General features: G+C 42.3%; 1 protein-coding gene across 1 annotated transcript in view; it reads left to right on the plus strand.

The window, feature by feature from the left end:
- Positions 1–2,573: 2,573 nt before the first annotated feature.
- TRPC6 (transient receptor potential cation channel subfamily C member 6) overlaps positions 2,574–23,809 on the plus strand; it is a 169,881-nt gene continuing 148,645 nt past the window's right edge. Inside the window, exon 1 of the mRNA XM_065412375.1 lies at positions 2,574–2,716. Coding sequence (XP_065268447.1) covers positions 2,574–2,716 — 143 coding nt within the window. The remainder of the gene's footprint in view (positions 2,717–23,809) is intronic.

The following is a 23,809-nucleotide window of genomic DNA, read 5'->3' on the forward strand; positions in this document are numbered from 1 at the left end:
TAATGCATTAATTAAATTTATGACTGAACTCCTTGGGGGAGAATTGTATGTCTCCTGCTCTGCTTTACTTGCATTCTGCCATATATTTCATGTTATAGCAGTCTCGGATGATGACCCAGCACATGTTGTTCATTTTAAGAACACTTTCACTGCAAATCTGACAAAATGCAAAGAAGATACCAATGTGAAATTTCTAAAGATAGCTACAGCACTCAACCCAAGATTTAAGAATCTGAAGTGCCTTCCAAAATCTGAGGGGGGTGTGGTGTGGAGCATGCTTTCAGAAGTCTTAGAAGAGCAGCACTCTGATGCGGAAACTACAGAACCCAAACCACGAAAAAAGAAAATCAACCTTTTGCTGGTGGCATCTAACTCAGATGATGAAAATGAGCATAAGAACATAAGAATGGCCATACTGGGTCAAACCAAAGGTCAATCCACGCTGCTTTGGATTGTTATCGAACAGAACCTGTCATCAGCATGGACGCATGTCCTCTGGAATGGTGGCTGAAGCATCAAGGGACATATGAATCTTTAGTGCATCTGACACGTAAGTATCTTGCGATGCCGGCTACAACAGTGCCAGGCAAAGGCCTGGTCTCATTTTCAGATGACATTGTAAACAATCTCCCGTAAAGGTAAACAAACTTTTTGTCTGAGCGATTGGCTGAACAAGAAGTAGGACTGAGTGGACTTGTAGGCTCTAAACTTTTACATTGTTTTATTTTTGAATGCAGGTTTTTTGTACATAATTCTACATTTATAAATTCAACTTTCACGATAAAGAGATTGCACTACAGTAATTAGTATTTTTCAATTCACCTAATACATTTTTGTTTTTTTACAGTGCAAATATTTGTAATAAAAATAAACATTCTATTGTTGTTTAACAGCATGATTAATCGCACGATTAATTTTTTAATCACTTGACAGCCTATATATATATATATATATATATATATTACAAGGGAGTGTGAATGGAGTCTTTATTTTTTTTAAACAATTAACTAAGTGAATTTTTCAATGTTATTTTTAAAAGGCAGATTAATTATCCTTGCTCCTTTATCCAGTTCTTCACATTCATGTCTGTGACCGTGGGGGGTTGTTTGCCAGTTTACAGACTGGCATTAAACAACTGACCTTGGTGACTTATTTATGAAATTCTCAAAGAGGTAGAGAGCCTCACAGGAACTCCAACGCTACTGCCCGAAGGCAGTGTAGTTAGTACAGCACAGGGGCATGTACAAGGGGGGGGGGGCAAGCCAGGGTACTGGTCCTCCCCAATAATCAGGGAGGTGAGTGAGGTGACAGAACTTATCCGGCGCCAGGGCCCCAGGGTGGAGAGTGAGCTCCTTCGCCCCTGGGGCTGCGGCGGGGTTACAGAGCTCCTCTGGGCCAGGGCAGGGAGAGTGAGCGCCTCCCGCCCAGGGCCCAGGAATTTAAATTGATTGCTTTTGGAGTAACATGTTAAACATACACATATTATACACATTAAATCTGAATAAATGTATCCTCAAGTACTTGGCTGTGACGGGGTCACAGATCTCCTCCAGCCCATGGCCAGGGTGGGGAGAGAGAGTGAGCTCCTCTGGCCCTGGGACTCTGAGAGGGAGAGAGAACAAAAGGTCCCCTGGGCCTAGAGGGGAGCTGGCTCTCCCCAACCGAGCCCCAGGGCAGGAGGAGCTCTGTCACAGCCCCCCCCCCCCCACCCCGCAGCCAAGTACTTGTGGATTCCTTTGTTCAGATGGCTCCATGGCACATAGATTTTCGTTGAAATGGGCAAATACTGCTGTTTATTTCTGTGCTGCATATGATGTATGGGCATGCGTTGATATGGCATAATAAGTAGTCAAATTTAAATTCCTGCGCACTGCCCATAGCAGAATATTAGTTTTATAGGCAAATCACCCAGGGAACAATATCAAAGGAGAAGGGAGGGCTCCACTCCCAGCCGGGGACTGTAGACCCAGGGAGCAGGTAGTTTATAGTGGGAGGCTGATGTGCATTTCCAGACTTCCCAGCTCCAGTGACTCGGGGCACTTGCCCGTTGGGAGCAGCTCTTGCAGCTCTAGGGAGGACACAGCTCAGGATGGGGCTGCGCAAACTTTTACTCACGTCTGATCGCTCCAAACGCCGGGCGGTGACGACTGGGGAGGAGGATGTTGCCGATTGACATAGTAACTCCGCTCGCTCGCTCCTCTCAGCCAGTGTGGCTGGGAGCTGCTGGCGGCCGCGGTTGTGGCTGCTGGACCCGTGCCTGGCTGTGGGCGTGGAGGGAGCCCGGGGCGCTGCTGCCCTCCTGCCGCTGACTGCAGACGCCGGGCAGCCCGAGTGTTTCTTCTGCGGGCCCCATGGCGGTCCGGGAGCGGCCCTGAAGGAGCCCGGTGCCCCAGCCTGGCCGCCCCAAGGCAGCGGAGCAGCTGAGCGGTCAGTGGCTCCCGGGCGCGGGACGCATCGCTGACGGGGAGTGTCAGGCTGGGAGAGCCGGCGCTGCCTGTGGGGGCGCCCGGGTCTCTGCGGCTCCTCTGCCCCTCCAAGCTCCGGCGCGAAGCTCCGAGACCTCCGGGAACAGCATGAGCCGCGGCCAGCCCTACGCGCCGCGGCCGGGCAGCTCCCCGGCCAGGCCGGGCCGGAGGACGGAGAGCCAGGACTATCTGCTCATGGCCTCGGGGTTGTGCGAGGAGAACCCCCTGCCGCCCTACGCCTACTACCCCGTGTGAGTGAGTCCTGCGCGGGAACGCGGCTCGGGGGTGGCCGTAGGGCAGAGCGGTAGCAGGAGGGGGAAGCCTCCCCAGGGCGGCAGGAATGGGGCTGCGGGGCGGGCTGCAGCATCCCCTGCTGGCCCCAGGGTGGGCTGGGAGCCGGGGTGGGCGGCAGCAGGAGTTTCCAGCAGTGCCCCAGAGAGGGCACAGGTAGCCCCTGCCCCACCGCAGCGAGGGGCAGGTGCGCGTGGGGGGCGGGCGGGGAGACTGAACGAGCCTCTGCAGACTGGCACTCAGGCGGCGGGGAGCGGGAGTCCCTCTCCGGCCTCAGGTGCGCCCCGCACGGGCGCGGTAGCGCTGCGAAGCCCGCCTGGGATGCGCGGGGTCTGGGCGCGGGGCGCGCTGGGGTGGGTTGGGGCTGAGGGACAGCCTACAGCCCCGCAAGCGCATGGCCTGTCTGGGGTCCCCCTCTCGCTGGGACCGGTCACAAAACAAATACTCGGGAGTTGCTAGTTGATCTCTGTGTTTGCATCGCGAAGAGCAGGCACTGAGCTAATGAGGGGACGGCGGGAAGGGATGTTGGATAAGAGGAAATAAGCGGCCTGTTTACAAAAACAAACAGGCTTGTAAAAGATCCGGGTCCCGCTCTCCAGCGCTACCTGAGCGGGTTCTGTCCTTTCCCTCCCGCAAGCAGCAGCGTGGTTCACTAGGATGCGCCCTGCTGTCAACAGGCAACGTCTGATTGTTTAGGTGGGGAATGGTTGGCTGCTCACAAATGCTTGGGAGAGGGGGGGCTATAAGAAAGTCTGACTCTGCAGCTAGCACCTTACCAGGAAATCCTCGCAATCTTTATTTGAGTTTTTAAATGAAAGTTACACACACTTTTTCAAGGCTTAGGAACTGTGGCCTTTCAACCAGGATTTGTTTCAGTTTGTCCTCTAAAAGCAAATGCACAAATGTGCCATTCATTTTCATATTACCGTTTGCTAATGGAGATGGTTTTTAGTTTTGTTTGTCTCATGTCATATATCTAGAAAAGACATCTGGCAGCTGTGGTTTGTGGGTTTTTTTGTTTTGTTTTAATTGCTACTAACATTTATTGCAACAAAACATCATTTGACCGGTGAAATGGAGATTAGATTGGGACTTGAACAATTTGGTCACCTTTCCTGCAGTAGAATTGTATATTGTAATTGTTTTTTTAAAAAAAGAGAAAAAAGTAATTGAATATGAGTTAATTGGAATAGACAGAACCAAAGACATGGAAGGTAATATATGCCCTGCTATAATGGCACTGAAATAAAGTCCTAACTGAATAGAATAGATTTAACTAAATATGGAGCATGTTATGGACTGCACTGGTTGGTCTGTTTAAAATTAACACCCTGTGATGGGTTTTCTATAGTCACAGTAACTTCTATGGTCAGTGGTCCTTATTGGGTGCACATTACATTCTAATTCATTAAGCCACAATCTTCTCAATTGGTATGTACAATCCAAATCATACAGGCTTGACAATTTGATTTTCAGAGTGCCACTGAATTATTATCATTTTTAAATTAGCAAGGTGTAAGCAGATTATACTTTAATTTTTCTACTTTTTACAGTACTAAGATTCCAGAAATATTTTTTTTAAATAATCAGGGCAATACATCCATTGACTACAACATCTCTAGTTATGTATTATCAATGTGACTGGTATAGTTATCACTTGTTAGTGTTTCTGAGGGAAGAGGCAACACAGAGAGTGGGAAAATGATTATATTATGTGACATGACAAGAATCTATAATTTCAGTTGATTACAAGACAAACTTTGTTTCATACAGACCTACTCCGTCATGTATCCTACTACTTAACTGATTCCTCTGGTTATCAACTTCCTCTGACATATGGTACATTGCCTAGATAAGATTTATCAACTAGCCTGGTGTAGAAAGGGAATAATAGTCAGAAAAACTGTCAGAGAGCAATGGGATTAGATATTTATACTGATATAAAGTATATCTAGAGCTGAATATTTAAAATATTTTTTCTGCCCTCAGTGAATCACATAATAGCCAACTTTTATGGTGCTATTCTGGTAAATGATATGATGGAAGTCTCAATTTGTGTCTAAGCTAATGTGAAGGTCTAGGAGAAAGTATAATAGTTTGTGATAGTGAATTAGATAGTTTTAAGAAACTATCATTAACTATTGTGTTAAAGTAAAGTGTTTTAACCTAAAGCTACTAATCTCTCTCATACTGTGTTTCTTGGCATAGCCAATTATTAAGGACATTTTTGGCAAACAGTAATTGGGGGAAAAACCTTACTATCACATGCACATACAAAAAGGATTTACAGACTTTTTGATCTAGGGTTGTAATCCGGAGCAATATAGCACAGTATTTGAAGAAGGGTAAGTTAAAGGTGCTGTGTTACAGAGTATATGTTACCCACTTTTGTATTTGACCTGTGGGAAGATTCCTGCCACTTCTTTTGTTACTCCCCTCCCCCACCAGAGGCTCTAAGCAAGTAAGTAAATAAATACATAAATCTGAGATAAAATTGAGCACTTGTCATATAGTGCAGAGAGATGGTCAGAGTAAGTTAGGGTGACCAGACGTCCCGATAAAATTGGGACCGTCCCGATTTTTAGCTGTTTGTCCCGCGTCCCGACCAATCTCTGGTTGGGACGCAATTTGTCCTGATATTTTGCTCCGCCAGCAGCACTCGGTTTTTTTTGCTCGGCCGGTAGCACTCAGCTTTTTTTTTTTTTTTTTGCCTCTCCCCCCCAGTGTCCCGATATTTTCTTCATCTCATCTGGTCACCCTAGAGTAAGTTGCATTTCCAAACAAACTGTAACCTAGGCTTGGTCTACGCTACAGAGTTAGGTCGACAGAAGGCAGCTTACGTTGATCTAATTATGTAGGTGTACACACTACAGTCTTACTCCTGCCCACATAAATGCCCTACTACACTGACATAATAACTCCACCTCCACGAGAGGCGTAGGGCTTATGTTGGTGTAGTTAGGGCAACATAGTTTGTGTAGGCGCTGCGTTATTTACATCGGCTGTTGGCTGTCCTTCTTGTCAATTTCATGGCTCCATGCTAGAGCTGTGAAATTGACAAGAAAGTCGGGCTGTCACTGGGGCTAGTGGGGGACAGTTACTTGTATGCTTTAAATTAGCTAGATTACTAGTTAAGGCTCCAGTCCTCCAAAAACGTAAGCACATGCTTAGCCTTACACAGTGAGTAGCCTTTCTGGAGTCAGTGGGACTACTCACAGTGCATAATGTAAATCCTCTGAGTAAGTCTTGGCAGGATCAAGACCGCTGTGTTCATCTGTTCATTATTGGCAGTTTCTTTATATTTGTATTTCACTAGGTAAGTAGAGCCAGATGACAAAGGTATATTCTTGTTAAATATATAGAATACAGAGAGTGCTATATGTTACACTGTGTGTGTGTGTGTGTGTGTGTGTGTGTGTGTGTGTGTGTGTGTGTGTGTGTAAAACTATGCAACAGTAATTCCTGTTGGTAAGTTTGTAAAACAAAATATTTCTCAGTTTACTATTTTTCTCAAATTTATTATCAGATGAATTCCAGTTATACCTTTAATTATACTGTGTACATAAATTACCTGACACTGTGTGCTTATCTCAAGAGACAGTGTGACATGTGTTTTTTTCATCTTCCAGTAGTGATGTATATAAAATATAAACCAGAAAATACTAAGTTAGCAGCTGAAGAGGTAGCTGCAGAATTTTATGATAACAACAATTTAGAGATTCAGTCCTACAAATTAAGTGCCTCCCAAGTGGTATTCCCCATTGACTTCTGTGAGAGTGGCAGTCTTTAAACACCTCACGGGATTGGGCCCTAGGAAAATAAGTTTTCTGAATTGTCTGTCCTTCAGGGTCAGATAGGATAAGGGCTGTGATTGTTGTGGAATAGAGTCAGGGTATCTAACTATATTTATTCATAAGATTCACTTTTGGATTGCTAACATACAAGCTTGTGAAGTTGTCAGCATGGCTGTTTAAAGATGCTGATTAAAAGAAGAAAGGCAATAATTTATTTCATTTCAGGCTCTCCTTAACACCTGAATTAAAGGTATAAATCTAAGTTGCCTTCATCTCAATTGCATTGCACAAGGAGAAATGGTTGAGCTGTGGAACGAAAGTGGACACTTAATGTCTTAAATGAAGACATGGTACTCTTTTTATGGGTATTTCAGATTACAATGATGACAGTGTGATTGAAGTAAAACTGGTACTTACTCTAATAATGTCATCATTAATCTTGATCAATACATTACTGGTAATAATTCACTTATTTCAGAGGTAAAATTGTACACTGAGGGCCTGTTTCTCAGTGATATGGAGCATCTGTAACTTTTACTAAATTCAATAAACAAACTCCTGTAAGAGGGGCTGGCTGGAAAGCAAGAATTTCAAGGTTTTGAAATTTGTGTTCATTCCCCATCAGAACACAATCTCTCCTGTTGGAGCTGTTGCACTTTGTATAAAAAACTAAAAATTGGGAGGGGGAGACTGATCAATTGACTATATAACCCAGTGTTTAGGGCACTCAGCTGGGATGTGGCAGTTCTACCTTAGTCCTGAGTAAATCCTTAGTCATTAAGCACTGGAACAAATTGCTTAGGGATGTTGTGGAACCTCTATCACTGAAGGTTTTTAAGAACAGGTTAGACAAACACCTGTCAGAGATGGTCTAGTTGTTACATAGTCCTGCCTTGAGTGCAGGGGACTGGACTAGATGATCTCTCGAGCCCCTTCCAGTCCTACACTTCCATGATTTCTCATTCTTTACTGAAGAAAAGCTATCACTGAAGTCCATAGAAGCTGTGCCTGAGTAAGAACTGAGAAAACTGGCTTCTCACTAGAACTGTAGAATAACACAATTAATGGCATCACCTGTGTAACATGATTAGCACTTTGAACGTGTGAAGAAAGTGTGCTAACCTTAAGGAAAAGTTTTCCTCTAGTGATCATTCTATGCATGTCAAGCCTCTTTACAGGGTTTGTATTGCTTTGAGAATATGCATTGTAAATTTCAAGGTCCTCTAATGTTTGGACTGTTTACAGACTTCTAAAATAACTGTTTAAAGAAAACTGTTCATTGTGTTTACAATTTAAGGCCCCAATCCTGCAAACACCACATCAAAACACTTTGAATCAATGGGTCTACACGTGGTTGTAAAGTTAAGTATACATGTACAGGTTTGCAGGATCGGGGGCCTTAGTATATAGCGTCTTTAACAGTGTCTGATTCTTTGCTTAACAGAAAGAGACATTCCTGTTTAAAAGTATTTATTCACTCTGATCATTTACCTTCACTTATTCCATAACAGGGCTAGATAAATGGTGCAGCTACTGATCCAAACTTGGTTTATACATTACAAAGGAGTTTGTATTTTCTTGGAACAAACTCCTTATATCGATCAGATTTGCTTTGAATCAGATTGCTTGACAACCTTTATTCACAGATAATATTTTTTAAAGTACAAAACAAGTTTCTTTTTGGGGCATAATGAATGTCAAAGACTTTAGTGGTGGCACTTTGGTAATGACATATTTTTATAAAGTCCTGTAAATCTGATATATTTTTTTTGAGTTCTGACATATTGGGCCAAATTCAGTGTCAGCATAAATGGATGCAGCTGCATTGCCTTCAGGGGATTATGCCTACTTAAATTTGGGCTGAATTAGGCCTATTGTGCTTTATTAGGAAAGTACATATGAATTGTAAAATAACTGAAAATATTAAACTGGCACACACTAGTTCAGCATCACAGCTAGTGCTATGGCTAGAAAAAGCATCACATGCCAGACCTACTGGTGGATTTGAGGCTAAACTTGAGCTTCAGTACTATTAGCTAGCAAAGGGAATATAGGTGATGCTTTGTATCTGCCACAATGTATTTTATTATAATATTGAGAATCCTACATACAGCATCTGTCTTGAGAATGGCTTTACCATATCAGAGGCAGCTACTACCTTTCTTGTGAGTCAGATCAAATATTTTTATGGAATCTTGGCTTATGCATAGGGCAGAGAAGGAAGGAATTTCAACAGAGGGGAAATAACACTACAGAATGAAAAAAGTGAATGAAAACAGATCAATACTTGGAACTGTAGAGATGATCAGTCACTGCCTATAGAAAGTGAGAGCCCTTGTAAAAGGATAAACAGAGTGAGAAAGTGAGGTGAGATTATATCCAAATATTGTGGTCCCTGCTACTGCTGAGGGGGGGAAAGGTGAAAAGTTTGACAGCTAAAGGGCTATTGTGTAAAGTTTACTGCTCCCAGAGACAGAAATGTAGTGAGGTATTTCTATAAGTGCCTAAAGGAGTTAGGCACCCAACTCCCTCTGATCTAAGTGCTTTTGAAATTCCCACCCTGAGATTCTAGCATCACTAGATAATAATTGCAAGAGAGAAGTAGCAAAGTTCCTAACCAGCAAGTTACTCGGGAGAACATTGCTCTTCAGGAGTAAGGGGAAATAGTTGTGCACTTAACCACACTGTTCCCTTGTAGCAGCACTGTAACCACACTGGAACTGAGACACAGTAAAACAGTGGAAGACTGTAGAGGATTATCCCTTTGTTCCTCCTTAGAATACCTTCAATTCCACTAGCAGCTGTCTGCCGTGTCTCAGATAGCATTAGTACTGGAATCAAAAAGGAATAGCATGCTGCAATTTTCAGAATCCTTTTTTAAAAAACTAGTAGCAGGAGTAGTCTGCGTGGCACAATACCCCATATTTGAGCTCTGGTTTCAGCCTGAAATATCCACTTCTCTTTAAGTTTAGAACAATCTCCAAACCTTTTGGTGGAAAAAACACACTTCAGACTATCTCCAAAAATATGTAGAAAAGAAGGCCTTTTGAATTTGGTGTTCTCTTACATGGTTATATTTTTTGAATGATAGATGAATAGATAGTCTTCCTCTGGAGTCATTCTGTCTCTTTAAAGAATCAAAAGATATATAGTGACCTACGTGTATTTAAAAAGTCTGCTGAAGTACAAATGTTTGGCTAATTGTTCCTCTGGTGCCCATAGGGTAGGAGTTCCCAAACTTGGTATGAGGCTTGTTCAGGGTAAGCCCCTGGTGGGTCGCAAGATGTTTTGTTTACCTGAGCGTCTGCAGGTACGGCTGCTCACAGCTCCCAGTGGCTGCGGTTCGCCGTTCCCAGCCAATGGCCCACGCCACTTCCCGCAGCTCCCATTGGCCAGGAACAGCGAACTGCGGCCACTGCGAACGGACGTACCTGTGGATGCTCAGGTAAACAAAGCGTCTTGCGGCCTGCCAGGGGCTTACCCTGAACAAGCCGCGAACCAAGTTTGGGAACCCCTGCCATAGGGAAAGCTTGCCTTCATTATATTCACTGCCTTGCCTTCATTGTATTCTGCCTTTATTATATTCATCAGTAATGCCAGGAACCTATAGGCCTGTATCCTGTAAGACATTAGTTTCAGCAGTTAGCATAAAGCTTGAGGCCTATGAACTTTGGCACAGATAAACGTACTGAGGGAAACCCCCAAGTTTTGGGGAGCTGAATAGAGTGTGGAAGGGTGAATTTTGAAGCTTTTCTATAATGACACCAGTCAGCCACAGGAACATAAGCTAATATCCTCTGATGACTGACCACAACAGTGCCATGGCAAAGAATTGATGTATGATAATAAGTTGAGATCATTGATATACTAACCTACAGGAGAAGGACACCCCAACATTAGTAGAGTGAAGAAATACAAATAAGGAAGAAGGGAGAAACCCCTACTGAATATGCATTAGACTTAGTGGCGACAATATAACATATTAAAGTTGTATTCTAGCCTGTGGGCAGTAGCAGACAGCGATGTAGCTCTTGGGAGGTGCCAGAATAATGGCCATTGGTGATGATGAGGAAGGTGATGGTGATGAGGAAGATAATGGCTAACATTTCAGGTTGTTCTGCAAGGGATGGTGTGGGTATATGGATTTCAAAGGTACATTTTGCATTATCTCTATCTCCCTTACTGAGTTGGTCTGTTTGTGACTTTGCTAAATGTATTAATACATTATTGTAAATATAGGAGAGTTCCTTTAGTGTGAGTGTTGCAACCCTGCACATTGGGGTTCACAACTATCTAGTAATTTTAATAATACTGGGCCTGATCTTGGGACAAGAACCAGTCAGCTCTCAAACTTGGAATTCTAAAGTAATCAATATAATAAATACATAATCTATAGATCAGGCTGCAGACAGTATTTCATTGGCAGGCAGCCTGGTCTTGCAGATGGAAAACAGGACTGAGAATTAGGTTTGGGGTCTAATCCCAGTCAGGATGCAAATGTGCTATCTGATGTGATAATGACAGTACATATATGTAAATTTTGAGGCTGAATAACATTCATTGTAGACCCAGCCAAATGAAGATGTCTGTCCAATCTGTTCATCTTGCTTATTCAAGTTTTTAAAAACAATTTGCATTGCAAAAAACACACTTCCTTGTAAATCTGTGGAGAAACAAGTGTGCATTAAAAGCTGAGCTGTAAAGCAAACAGAATACCACATTAAAAAGAGAAGAGTTTTGAATTTTATCACTGTCTGAAGGCACAGCTTGTTTCTCAGTTTCAGCAGTTTTCAAATCAAGTAATTTCTAGGCAACATTAAAGTCAATCATATTTCTAACCCCTATATATGTTGAGCAAAATGTGTAATTTCACTGAATGCAATATAATAGTTTCAGCTACTCCCCTGGCATCAGTTTTATTTCCATTCTCAACTACTCTGCTTGAAATACGCTGTAAAATGATCTTTCAGACTCTTCGTTAGACCTAATCACTTTGGGGAGTATGGTGCAATATGGCAGCTGTGTCTGAGAGTGCCAGTCTTGCTGCTTAGAGGCTTTGAGATGCTATGCCCTCTTACAAATATCTCTGAAAAGCATTAGCAAAACGGTCACATATTTTCAAGAGGGTTGGCAGATTATCCTTTTACACCAAGAGCTGTAAATGTCTTTGGTCAACTTGTGTTTACTGTACCATCAAAAAATGAGAAGAGAGATAAACTAAAAAGTTTTCTGTGGCTCGAAGCTGAAATGGAGGCTCACGCTTCAGTGGTTCTTTAGGGGCAGTGGAGGAAGGATTTCAGGCCAACACTATCCACTTTGCCTCAGAAAATCAGAGGCCTGTTGCAAGTGAGTATCACCACACCTCAGTAGGGTCATACAGTGAATTATTGTGAAATTATTATAATTCACTTATTCAAAAGTGAATTATTATAGCCAGGGTGAGGAGTGTGGCCAGGATTCCTCTAAATGCTCTGTTCCAACAAATCCCTTGAGTGACCTCCACAGGGAAATATTCTATGGAGTCCTCCTAAATGCTTTTTGAAACTGTTGAATGCAGTGAGAGTGCTGTGTAAGCATAGCCCTTAGGTGCAGCTGCTCCTGCTGGTACAGGGGGCTGTAAATTGCATACCAGTGCACCATCAAGAACGAGTCAAGCCCTGTATGTTCTACTTGGTGAGGAACGTGGTTATTACATGTTAAGCACTGGTGTATTATTGGTAAATATGTATTGTCAAATTGAATTTATGCAGATAAATAGGAGGTCATTCATCAAGTAGCCTGAGTTATGATAAAATTAATAATCCATCTGGTGTGACTTATAGCAGTTTATTTGTAGAATTTACTTAAATGCACTGTAGAATCTTATGAACAATGTACATTTACAGATAGATTTTCATCTGGTTACTGAAATACAAAACGAGTCCATTCGCTAAACAAAAATAATTATGTTTTTAAGACGTCAAGCTTGGTATGTAAGTATATGTGATTTGCTAAGCTTGGATGGAGGAGGTGGAATGGTGAGAAATACTGTGCACACACAGTCTAGTTCATGTTTGCACTATCAGTATTAATAACAAGGACCAATTTTTTGCCACATACCCTCCCCAAACTGCTTTGTGTGGAAAGCTGTTATAAGTTGCAATCTGAAGAATTCCTGTAGTGCAATGGAAATCCCCAGGTGAAGGTGAGTCAATATGATGGCTTTGTAACCTTCCTCATAGCCTTTGTTCCTCAGCATAGGGGACATGGCTGGGAAAAAGTTTGAGTAATTACATTCTGCCTACCTAAATTATTGCTGTAATTTTACTGGGCTAGAACATCGTTAATTACCTGCCCCAAAGTGCTGTGTAACATTGGACAGCTACCTCAGCAATGGCTTCAGTTCACTGATGGGCATGTGTGGTGCACATGTGTGTGCAGTCTACTCTACAGTAGCTTAAAGGGCTTTGGGATAGTAGGATGTATTCAAATGGAAGTTATGATAATTAAATGTGGACAAAAATATTAGTGAGAATTACATTTTATTCAGTTTTCTCTAGCATGGATTAGCATTTTGATCTCATAGTAGTATAATTATTTCATTATTTGTTAAGCACTGACAATTTAAGTACTTAAATGAAGAATAATTTTCAGAAATTGTGCAAGAAAATATGAGAAGCAATGTGGTGGTGGCTTATTGAATCCCAGTTTATTTTCTGTATCCATTTCAAAATGACTTCAGCATATCATTCCTTTTAGTAGAAAGGATGGTGAATACAGTTTGGTGGGGAACTGAGGGAAAGATATTTGAACACATCCAAAAATAAGCTCCTGTTTCATTGCACAAGTCATGAAGAGTGGGATGAGATTCTTGAACCTTACTAATGGAATAGCTTGGGTGCTGCAGATCAGGATTTAGGTGCATTGTCAAAGCTGTTTGGGAAATGTATATAGCTCCCTGCTTGCCTGGTTCTTACAGGAACTGTTAGTTACTTACTTTCCTAAAGAAAATTTCACTAAATTAGACAAAAAATCCGTTTCTGTGGGATGGACCTGCTGGGTGGGGTTTCTGCTACATATGGAGTGCTTTCTTTTTAATATGGTTTTGGTGGTTATGAACTAAACTGTCAGATGAAATAAGAATGACAAATAGTGTAGTAATAACCTTGTATCACTCAGAACCAAACACACAACCCAACATCTGTCTCTTTGCTCAAACATTCCTGCAATAGTATGCTTAGTCACGCCAACAGTCCTACTCTCCTATATACAGCAGTAATTAAAAGCAAAACAAATCTAAGCCTGCCTTCTGCCAGCAGGGAAGGAAGAAGGAGTGAGATTGTTGGAAAGTGCTCAGGTACTAGTGATGGGTGCCAGTAAGGACCTGCATGGTTCAATGGATGGGAGGGTGGGATGGTGGATGGAATAAAGTTGCCAGTCTATTTAATAACTTGGAGGCCCACCACCTCAGGTGAGGGAAGGGTCACAGAAGTCAGAACTCAAGAGATCATGGGGGACAAAAAATTAAACAGGAACAGGAGGGGCGGGGGAACATGTCACAGAGTCAAAACAAGGCATCCATATGGGAACACCAAGGAGTGAACCCCAGACAAAGTCCACTGCTCCACGAAAGAATCTACTGCCTGTCCTGGAAACTAAAGTACGGTAATCTTTTCACAGAACAGGCAGAGATTAGGCAATGGCAGTGGAAGTTTATACACACTGTCCTGATATGTTTCAGTAAGGATCTTGTGTCTCCTACAATCAGCGGTACCCGTGATCTTCCAGGGTGAAATCCTAGCAACACTAAAGTCAATGGGAGTCTTGCCAGACCACCCAGATGGAGGAACCAATTCTCTGCTGACAGCAGAACACATTACTGTTTAGGCCAGTTGAGTCATTATTTAAAAAGAAGGAAAAGAGCTCACACTTATGTCTCCTTTAGCCATGATATCTTGGGAATTCACTGATGCAGGATTTGTGTGTGTGTCACCTCTCACATCAGAACTGGGCACTGGACACACTGAGCTCAGGGGAGCAACACAGTTATCCTCCTGTGTCTCCCTTGTCATCCTCCAGTGTCTGGATCCCTGATCTGCCTCACCAGAACCAGATTGGGTCACATGACATCTGGGTATTTGCCTGGTGGACCAGTTCTCTGCATAGGCTGCAGGCTGGTGCATTATCACCCATCTGTGAAGATAACAGTTTACTAGAAGAGGTATTAGTGATATCTTTCTCTGCCACTTGGCTCTAGTCCTTGCTTCCCTGATTTTTCTATTCATCCCTGTCAGGGATTTTAAACTCAGATTAATTTGGCGCAACAGCTCTCTGATATCTTGCTGGTATTTCAGAATTATAACTAGCTGATTAGGCCCCCTTGAAAATGGAGGGCTTCCTCTTTTTGATGAATGCACTGTGGTTTTTTTTCAGTGTGAGGGGTTGCCTGTGCTATGCATATCCAGATATACTGCAGACAAATCCTAATTTCTTTTTAAAGGTCACCCCATCACCTTACTTTTAGATATAATTGGAATACCCAAATTAAAGTACTAAACTTTGTTAGGACTGTTCTGTGTATACAGGCCTTAGGCCTCCTAAGTAGTAGTAACCTAATATTTGGCATCTTCCCCAAGGATTTCAAAGTGTATCACATACACACACATGCTCGCACGCACACACAGTGTGGAGGCTACCATAATATAAACAATAACAAACAGCAACAGCAACAAAATTAAGTACATCAGAAACAGGAAGCCTGCCAAAATATCAGTGAGACCACTGGATGACTGAAATACTAAAGGAGCACTCAGTGAAGACAAGGCCATTTCAGAGAAGCAAAATGAATTCTTCACTGTGAGAGAGATTGCTACACCTGTGCTATTCTTTTTAGGTGACAAATCTGAGGAACTGTTCCAGATTGAGGTGTCATTAGAGGAGGCTTTGGAACAAATTGATAAATTAAACAGTAATAAGTCAACAGGCCCAGATGGTATTCTCCCAAGAGTTCTGAAGGAACTCAGATATGAAATTGTAGAACTACTAATGATGGTATGTAACCTATTGCTTAAAACAGCCACTGTCCCAGATGACTGGCGGATAGCTAATGTGATGCCAATTTTTTTTAAAAAGGCCCTGGAGGTGATCCTGGCATTGACAGGCCAGGAAGCCTAACTTCAGTGTCAGGCAAATTGGTTGAAAGATAATAAAGAAGAGAATGATCAGACACATAGATGAACATAATTTGTTGGGGAAGAGTCAACACGGCTTTTGTAAAGGAAAATCATGCCTCACCAATCTATTAGATTTTTTGAGGGTGTCAACAAGCACATAGACAAGGGTGATCCAGTGGGTATAATGTATTTAGACTTGCAGAAAACCTTTGACAAGGTCCTCACCAAAGGCTCTTAAGCAAACTAAGCAGTCATTGGATAAGAGATGAGGTCCTCTCATGGTTCATTAACTGGTTAAATCAGGAAATAAAGGGTAAGAATAAATGGTCAGTTTCCACAGGGGAGGGAGGTAAATAAGGGGTCTCCTAAGGATTTGTACAAGGACCAGTGCTATTCAACATATGCACAAGTGATCTGGGAAAAGGGTTAAACAGTGAGGTGGTAAAGTTTGCAGACAATACAAAATCACTCAAGATAATTAAGTCCAAATTTGACTGTGAAGAGTTATAAAGGGATCTCACAAAACTGGGTGACTGGGCAAGAAAATGGAAGATGAAATTCAGTGTTGATATATGCAGAGTAATGCACACTGGAAAACATAATCCCAACTATACATACAAAATGATGGGGTCTAAATTAGCAGTTACCACTCAAGAAAGAGATCTTGGAATCATTGAGGATAGTTGTCTGAAAACATCTGCTCAATGTGCAGTGGAAGTCAAAAAAGCTAACCAAATGTTAGGAACCACTGAGAAAGGGAATAAAGCAGAAAATATCATCATGTCACTATATAAATCCAAGTTACGCCCACACTTTGAGTACTGCATGCAGTTTTTGTTGCCCCTTCTCAAAAAAGATATATTAGAACTGGAAAAACAGAACGATTTGGGTATGGAATAGCTTCCATATGAGAAGAGATTAAAAAGACTGGGACTGTTCATCTTCGAAAAGAGATGACTAAGGAGGGATCTGATCGAGGTCTATAAAATCACGAATGATGTGGAGGAAGTTAATAAGGAGAGTTATTTACCCCCTTCACATAACACAAGAACCAGGGGTCACCAAATGAAATTAATAGGCATCAGGTTTAAAACAAACATAAGGAAGTACTTCTTTACACAATGCACAGTCAACTGTAGAACTCATTGTCAGGAGATGATGTGAAGGCCAAAAGTATAATTGTGTTAAAAAAAGAATTAAGTAAGTTCGTGGAGGATAGGTGCATCAATGGATATTAGCCAAGATGGTCAGGGACACAAGCCCATGCTCTGGGTGTCCCTAAACTTCTAACTGCCAGGAGCAGGAACGGATGACAGAAGATGGATCACTCAATGGATTGCCCTGTTTTGTTCATTCTTTCTGAAGCATCTGGCATTGGCCACAGTCAGAAGACAGGATGCTGTGTTAGATGGACTATTGGTCTGACCCAGTATGGCCTTGTGTGAATTTAGAAAATATTTTAATTGAGTTGAGGTTTTTGTTTTTATTGGGGTGCATTGGAAACTATGGAATCACAGAACTTAGTTAGCAATCCCTGTCTCAGTGAAAGCCCTGACACAAGTGCTGTGATTATCACTTCTGATCATGTGAGAGTAAGCTCAGTCAACAAATGGTCCAGAAGACTTAGGGTTGGACTTTCAACACTGCCTTAGCCCTACTTGTTCCCACTGAAGAGCATGGGAATTGATGTCAATGGAAACAGTGTGAGGCCAATGCCGAGTGCTTTTGAAAATCTGGCCCTTATAATTTAACAAGCTTCAGGTGGCTGTTTGTTGTGAAATCACATGACAAATCCATAATGCTCAGTTTTTGAACTTTTGAATACAATAAATGGTTTCACTTCCAGTTTTGACAAAATATTTGTTATCCCAAACTGACTTATCCTGGAATCCAGTCCGTTGTCAGTTTTGTTGCCCTATCCAAACATTAAACCAGACAACAGATCTGATATTGCAGGTCATGAACATCGATTCTTCCTGCTGGGAAAACAGGAGTTGTGAGTGCTCAGTCCTTGTCTCTAAAATTTGCATGGCTTCAGGCTTTGCAATTAAAGTTCTGCACAGCTCCAGGGGTGGCAATGTTAGAATTTCTGACAGAAATTACATAAAGAAAATGTCATTTGATTAGTCTCGTCCATAACCCTAATCCCAGGGCGACTGCGATATTGAATCCCTAAAAAGAAGGCACTCATTGGATGATTGTATATGTGTTCTCTGTAATAAAGGGATTAAATATCCCCTCATACACATTAAGAACCCTTCTCATTATGGCAGTGTTTCCCAAACTTGGGACTCTGCTTGTGTAGGGAAAGCCCCTGGCAGGCTGGGCCGGTTTGTGTACCTGCCCAGTCCACAGGGTCGGCCGATCGCAGCTCCCACTGGCCACGGTTCGCTGCTCCAGGCCAATGGGAGCTGCTGGAAGCGGCGCGGGCTGAGGGACGTACTGGCCACCGCTTCCAGCAGCTCCCATTGGCCTGGAACAGCGAACTGCGGCAAGTGGGAGCAGGGCTGCCCGGGGGGGTGGGGGAGGGGAAGTGGGGCAATTTGCCCCAGACCCCGGGCCCCACAGGGGCCTCCACAAGAATATAGTATTCTATAGTATTGCAACTTTTTTTTATGGAAGGGGCCCCCGAAATTGCTTTGCCCCAGGTCCCCTGAATCCTCTGGGCGGCCCTGAGTGGGAGCCGCGATCAGCCGGACCCGCCAGGGGCTTTCCCTACACAAGTGGCATCTCAAGTTTGGGAAACACTGCATTATGGCATCAAAGGACACTCCAACTCCAGAGAGGTTGTGGTTCACTGATAAGGATGATCGTAAAGTTTTCTTACTTCATTTACACCAGTGCTCCATTATTCATATAGTTGAGCATTTAGGGCCCAATCCTGTGAGATTCTGAGCACTCGCAATTCCCATTGGTTTTCATAGGATCAGACCCCCAGAGCATTTGCTCCTGATATTCCTGTCACAGTTTCAGGGTAACTGCACCTGGATTCCCCCTCTGTGGTCCACCAATTAAATGGGCTGAGATGCTCACAGAGTGCAGTGACTGCTTGAGCTCTGACTCTTGGTTGGGAATTAATTGGGGGAAGGGGTGGAGTGGGGACGGGGCCTGGGGTGGAGCAGGGTTGAGCAACCCCAGGGCAAGGAGGAAGCCAGCCCCTGTGCCTTTCATGGTTTTCTTTTCTAGCTTCATTAGATTATGTTTTATGGCACTAAATTTTATAAATCTCTTACCTTTGGCTCCAAGCTACATGAAGTGGAGAAGGTCAGTGCTTTGGAATGATAATGTAAAGGCTATGATATAGTTTTATTCTGGGAACATATAAAGGAGAACAGGCTCTTAAGAAGTGAATGTAGATGGATACAAACAAGCTGGTGAAATTTTCAAAAGGCTAATCCTATGTCCTGACAGTTCCTACTATGCAAAACGGAAATTGCCATTGGATCTGCATGGTCATGAACTTACCTGCCCACCTCCATACATACCCTTTGTATTAGGGCACACAGAATTGTCTTGGAGTTCTCCTGTGCAGTGTGTAGAGGGTGCAGAACACTGCATGAAATCAAGGTATTATGCCCCACCTCATCAATGAGGTGGAACTGAACTGAATTCAATACAATCAGAGTCGCAGGGAGATAGTGGGAGAAGGCAAAATTTGCTAGAGCACTTTAATAAAAATATCATAAAGGTACTTGGAACTAAATAAAATAATAATAATAAAAAAACAGCCCTGAGACATTTGCATTCCAGTTCTGACTAAAACATCTGACAATTCCGATTAAAAAAGGCCAAAGTTTCAATTGCAGCAATTTCTCTCTTTATCTTCTTTTTTCCTATTGCTCTCAGCATGATCTTTTTGTTAATTACCCAAGACATTTTATGAAAAATGTTTTTCTGTTCTCCATTGAAGTGAGGCAAAAATCTTAGTCATCTAATTTCTGTCCTTTTTTGTATGATGTAGTACTTGATGTTTTTTCTGACCTTGATTGTAAAATCTTGATTTAAAAAAGCAACTGAAGTTAAGAAAAGTAAAGTTGGAGTGTGGTGATGTGATCAGAAGTCAACCAGTTTGACTTTGTTGCTTATTGTTATGGGGAGAGGGATACATTTTCCAAAGTGACTAGTGTCTCAAGTTGAGCACCCAAAAACTCACCAAATCTCTCATCACTTTGGAAAATTTAGGCCACTTTCTGTGTTGCCATTTCATGTAACACATTTAAGTCAATGGAGCTGTGACAATTTACATCAGCTGAAGATCTGCCCATAACATTCCAAGGAATTATGGTAGTATGGCCTATATGGTGGAGGAAGAATAACAAAAGTCCTGATACTAGCAGTTGAGAGATGAAGGACTCCATGACAGAACTTCAGTATCTGAACAAAATCTTTATCAGGAGTTGCTAAGTGTCATCTAAAATGTGTGGGTGGGGGAATAGATTTGCCCCTACCTGACCTTCCTCTTCCCTCTTAGGTGGCTCCTCCCTCCTCCAAATTTAAGCCAGTGGTGTTGTGAGCTGGTGCACAGGGTTGCAGCAGCACTCAGGTTTGGTCTGACCAAAAAGTGGTCCAGCCATGGCCCAGGTGACTCTCTTGGCTCTTTGGCCTATGTTAATAATGTTTCTGAGGGAAGTCTAACAACAAAAATGAACAATGACACAATCTTCAGAAGTTCTACAGAACCAGAGACATTCAAAAAGCAAATTCAACATTTTTCAGATTTCTACAGCTAGGGATTTCAGAATACTTTTAGGACAGAAACTGTTTAATCATGTAGTGGCCTACAGATGTGAACACACTGGTAAACTAAACTGCAACTGATGTGAGAATGACTCTTCAGCGCTGCTTTGTGTGAAAAGATAATAATGATTTTACCTAACAAGTTGATATATAAAATACACACAGGGATTTCTTAATCCATAGCCATCTCTGGTCTGAAATACTGCAACTACAGAGCACAATTTAAAAACATTACTGGACAAGAAGTGAAACTTCGAGGAATATAGGTAGCCAGATTGTAATTACTTGAGACTGAGTTGTCAGGGATACTAGGGCTAATAACTTGAGTCTTATAAACACTGTCATGGAATCTTTAATGATCTCAAGTGGTTAGATTGAGTGGTTGATTTTACATCCAATCTGAAAGAGAGCACATACAGCAGCACAATATTCCTTAGCAATCAGGTGGAGTATTGTTTCAGTAATGATCCAGAGGGAGGAGTATCAACTACTGATTAACCAACACAATTCCTGGACCACTTAAGACTTCCTTGATGGCCTTCCTTGAAATCTTGGATGAAATCCTGTCTCCACTGAACTCAATAGTAATGTCATGGGTTCAGGGCTAGCTGTACCTCTGCCCCTTTTCTCGTTTCTCTGAGTGCACCTCCTTAAGGTGTTATGTCTTGTGCCTTTACCTCTTCTGGAGTGTCATTCTGAAATTTTCCCAGCCTTAGACCAGGTCCTGAGTACAGTATCCTATGGATCAACTGTTTTTCCCCCTGCAGGGCTTAGTGAGTCCAGGTACCTGCAGATCTTCCCTGGGAGTCTGTGACCAGGGGTTTACAGTGATCAGACAGCCTTCTTAAAACTAAAGTATTGTTTATTTTAGCAGTAAGAGATCACACCTGTTCTTTTCAAACACCACTTAATTTATATGGGCACAGCACAATGCTGTGTGTGTCCTATCATTGCAACCTTGGAGAAGGAACCACCTGAGACTGCTGAGAACAGGGGAATAAGACCATCCTAACTCCCTATTGAAAAGAATGAATGTAATGTAAAGTACTGAAATTAAATTACCCTGTGCTCATTCCCCTGTAAGACCCACACTGCCTTCATCATCATGCGTTCATTTGAAATCAGGGTTGCCATATTCTTACTCCACCACCGAATGTCTGACAAGATGCTAAATCTATTATCTCTTATATAGCTATTATTTCTGTGGTGCTTTTCTTCCAAAAGGATCCCAAATTGTGTTATATACTTTGACACAATCTCTCCCTTTCCTGTATAAAGAGATGGAAGGAGAGGTATTACCTAAGAGTGTCTGTGGCTTTGAGGAGTATGTGAATTCTCCTCACTGTTGGAGGTGGGGCTGGTGATAAGGTGTAGTTAGAAGGAGGTGTGGCTCCACAACTGCGGAAAGCTCCTAAAGGCCAGATTTACAAAGGTATGGAGGCATCTAAAGGTGCAGAGAGGATTTTCAAAAGAGCTTCATATGTAGGTTAGTTGCCTAACTCCCAGTAAAATCAATGGGAGTTAGATGCTTTTGAAAATCCCCCCTCCCCCCCCCCCAGGCACCTAACTTGACCCTTAAGTGTCTAAATACCTTTGACAATCTGGTCTTAAAGTCACTTTTGAAAACAGGATCTTAAGTCACTTAGGCATTTTTGAAAATTAACTGAATTTAAAAAAATATATATGTATAGAATTTATCTTAAAACAGTTTTGTTACTGTCTATTCAAAAGATTTACAACTGGACTTGTATTTTCCTAATCTCCTTTATCAGGCTATTAAGGTAGTTGCTTTCTGTTTGTTTGCTAGTTATTCTTTTATTGTAGATCCTCCAGAGGTGCCAAAAGTCTTGTTTACCTGTCACAATGACAAACTCTTTATCAAAAGGACCCTAAAAGTTTCTTGCTTTTTTTGAAGAGCAGAATAAATAATCTTCTGTGTCTTCTCAGCTGAAATTAAGGGAGAGGGAATGAATTGTAAAGAACTGCTATATCTGCAAATGTATATTCTTAAAACTCATTTGATCTCAGCAGAAACTAAATGCGCCATTGATTTTCCATAAAGCTACAAATGTGATAAATGAATGAGATGGCCACAAATCTATTTATTTGGAAAGTATGTAGTTAAATGTTCTTACACAACATTCCACCAGTTAAAGTCTCAGTCCTGCAATCTGATCCATTCAGGAGGACCCTTATGCTTTTATGGTCCCCAGTCGGAGTCAGTGGGGCTCTGCGTGGGCACAGGGGTCCATCCATATGAGTCAGATTGCAGGATCAGGGCCTTGGTATAGCAGCATGGAGGGGTAGTGAGGATTTAAGGGCAAATATATATCACCTTTATTTTCAGCTAAATTAGTGTCTAATTTAGGCTATGTTTACACTAGCACTTACTGCGGTATAACTTTCGTCGCTCAGGGGTGTGCAAAAGCCACTCCTCTGAGTGACAAAAGTTACACTTACCAAAGCGACGGTGTAGATAGTGCTATGTCGGTGGGAAAGCCTCTCCTGCCAACATAGCTACTGCTGCTTGCGTGGCTGGAGTGGTTAAACTGACAGGAGAGCTCTCTCCGGTCGGCTTAGAGCGGTTACATTAGAGAGCTTACAACGGCACAGCTGCATCACTGCAGCTCCGCTGCTGTCAACTCTCCAGTGTAGCCATAGCTTTAGGCTTAATTACTCCAGTCCTGCGAGCAACGGTAGTTATGTTGGTGGGAGAAGCTCTCCTGCCGACGTAGCACTGTCTTCACTGGTGCTTAGGTCAGTGTAACTTACGTCGCTTAGAGGGGTGGCCTTTTCACACGCCTGAGTGACATGAATTATACCACAGTAAGTGCTAGTGTATAGTGCATAGCCTTAATTAACTTCCTTTTCTCTGAAGTGTACCAAGGACATCTGTGCAGCTGATTGAAAATAATATAGTGTGCCCAGTTTAGCTACTCTGAGTTACACAGATGTGGGGTCCACTGACTTTAATGGGGGTTGCATTCATATAGCTGAGAGAAGAATTTGAACTATTAAAATGCATACTTTAGTGAAAAGAAAACTTATCCTGTAAGAAATCAAAATCAAAGATATCGTGGACTGTTTCAATAATTAAAATAGTGTAAGTATACAAAAATAGGGAAAAAATCACAAGAAGTTACATATACATAGCAAAGGCTGTGGAAAGATAAGTTGCATGATAAGTTGCCGGTTTTGTTCAACTTCTTCATTAATGATCTGGATGATAGAATGGATTGCACCCTCAGCAAGTTCACAGATGACACTAACCTAGGGGGAGAGGTAGAACATTGGAGGGTAGGGTCCAGAGTGACCTAGAAAAAATTGGAGGATTGGGCCAAAAGAAATCTGATGAGGTTCAACAAGGACA

This window comes from Emys orbicularis, chromosome 1 (assembly GCF_028017835.1).
Source record: "Emys orbicularis isolate rEmyOrb1 chromosome 1, rEmyOrb1.hap1, whole genome shotgun sequence".
In the NCBI taxonomy this organism is placed as follows: domain Eukaryota; kingdom Metazoa; phylum Chordata; order Testudines; family Emydidae; genus Emys; species Emys orbicularis.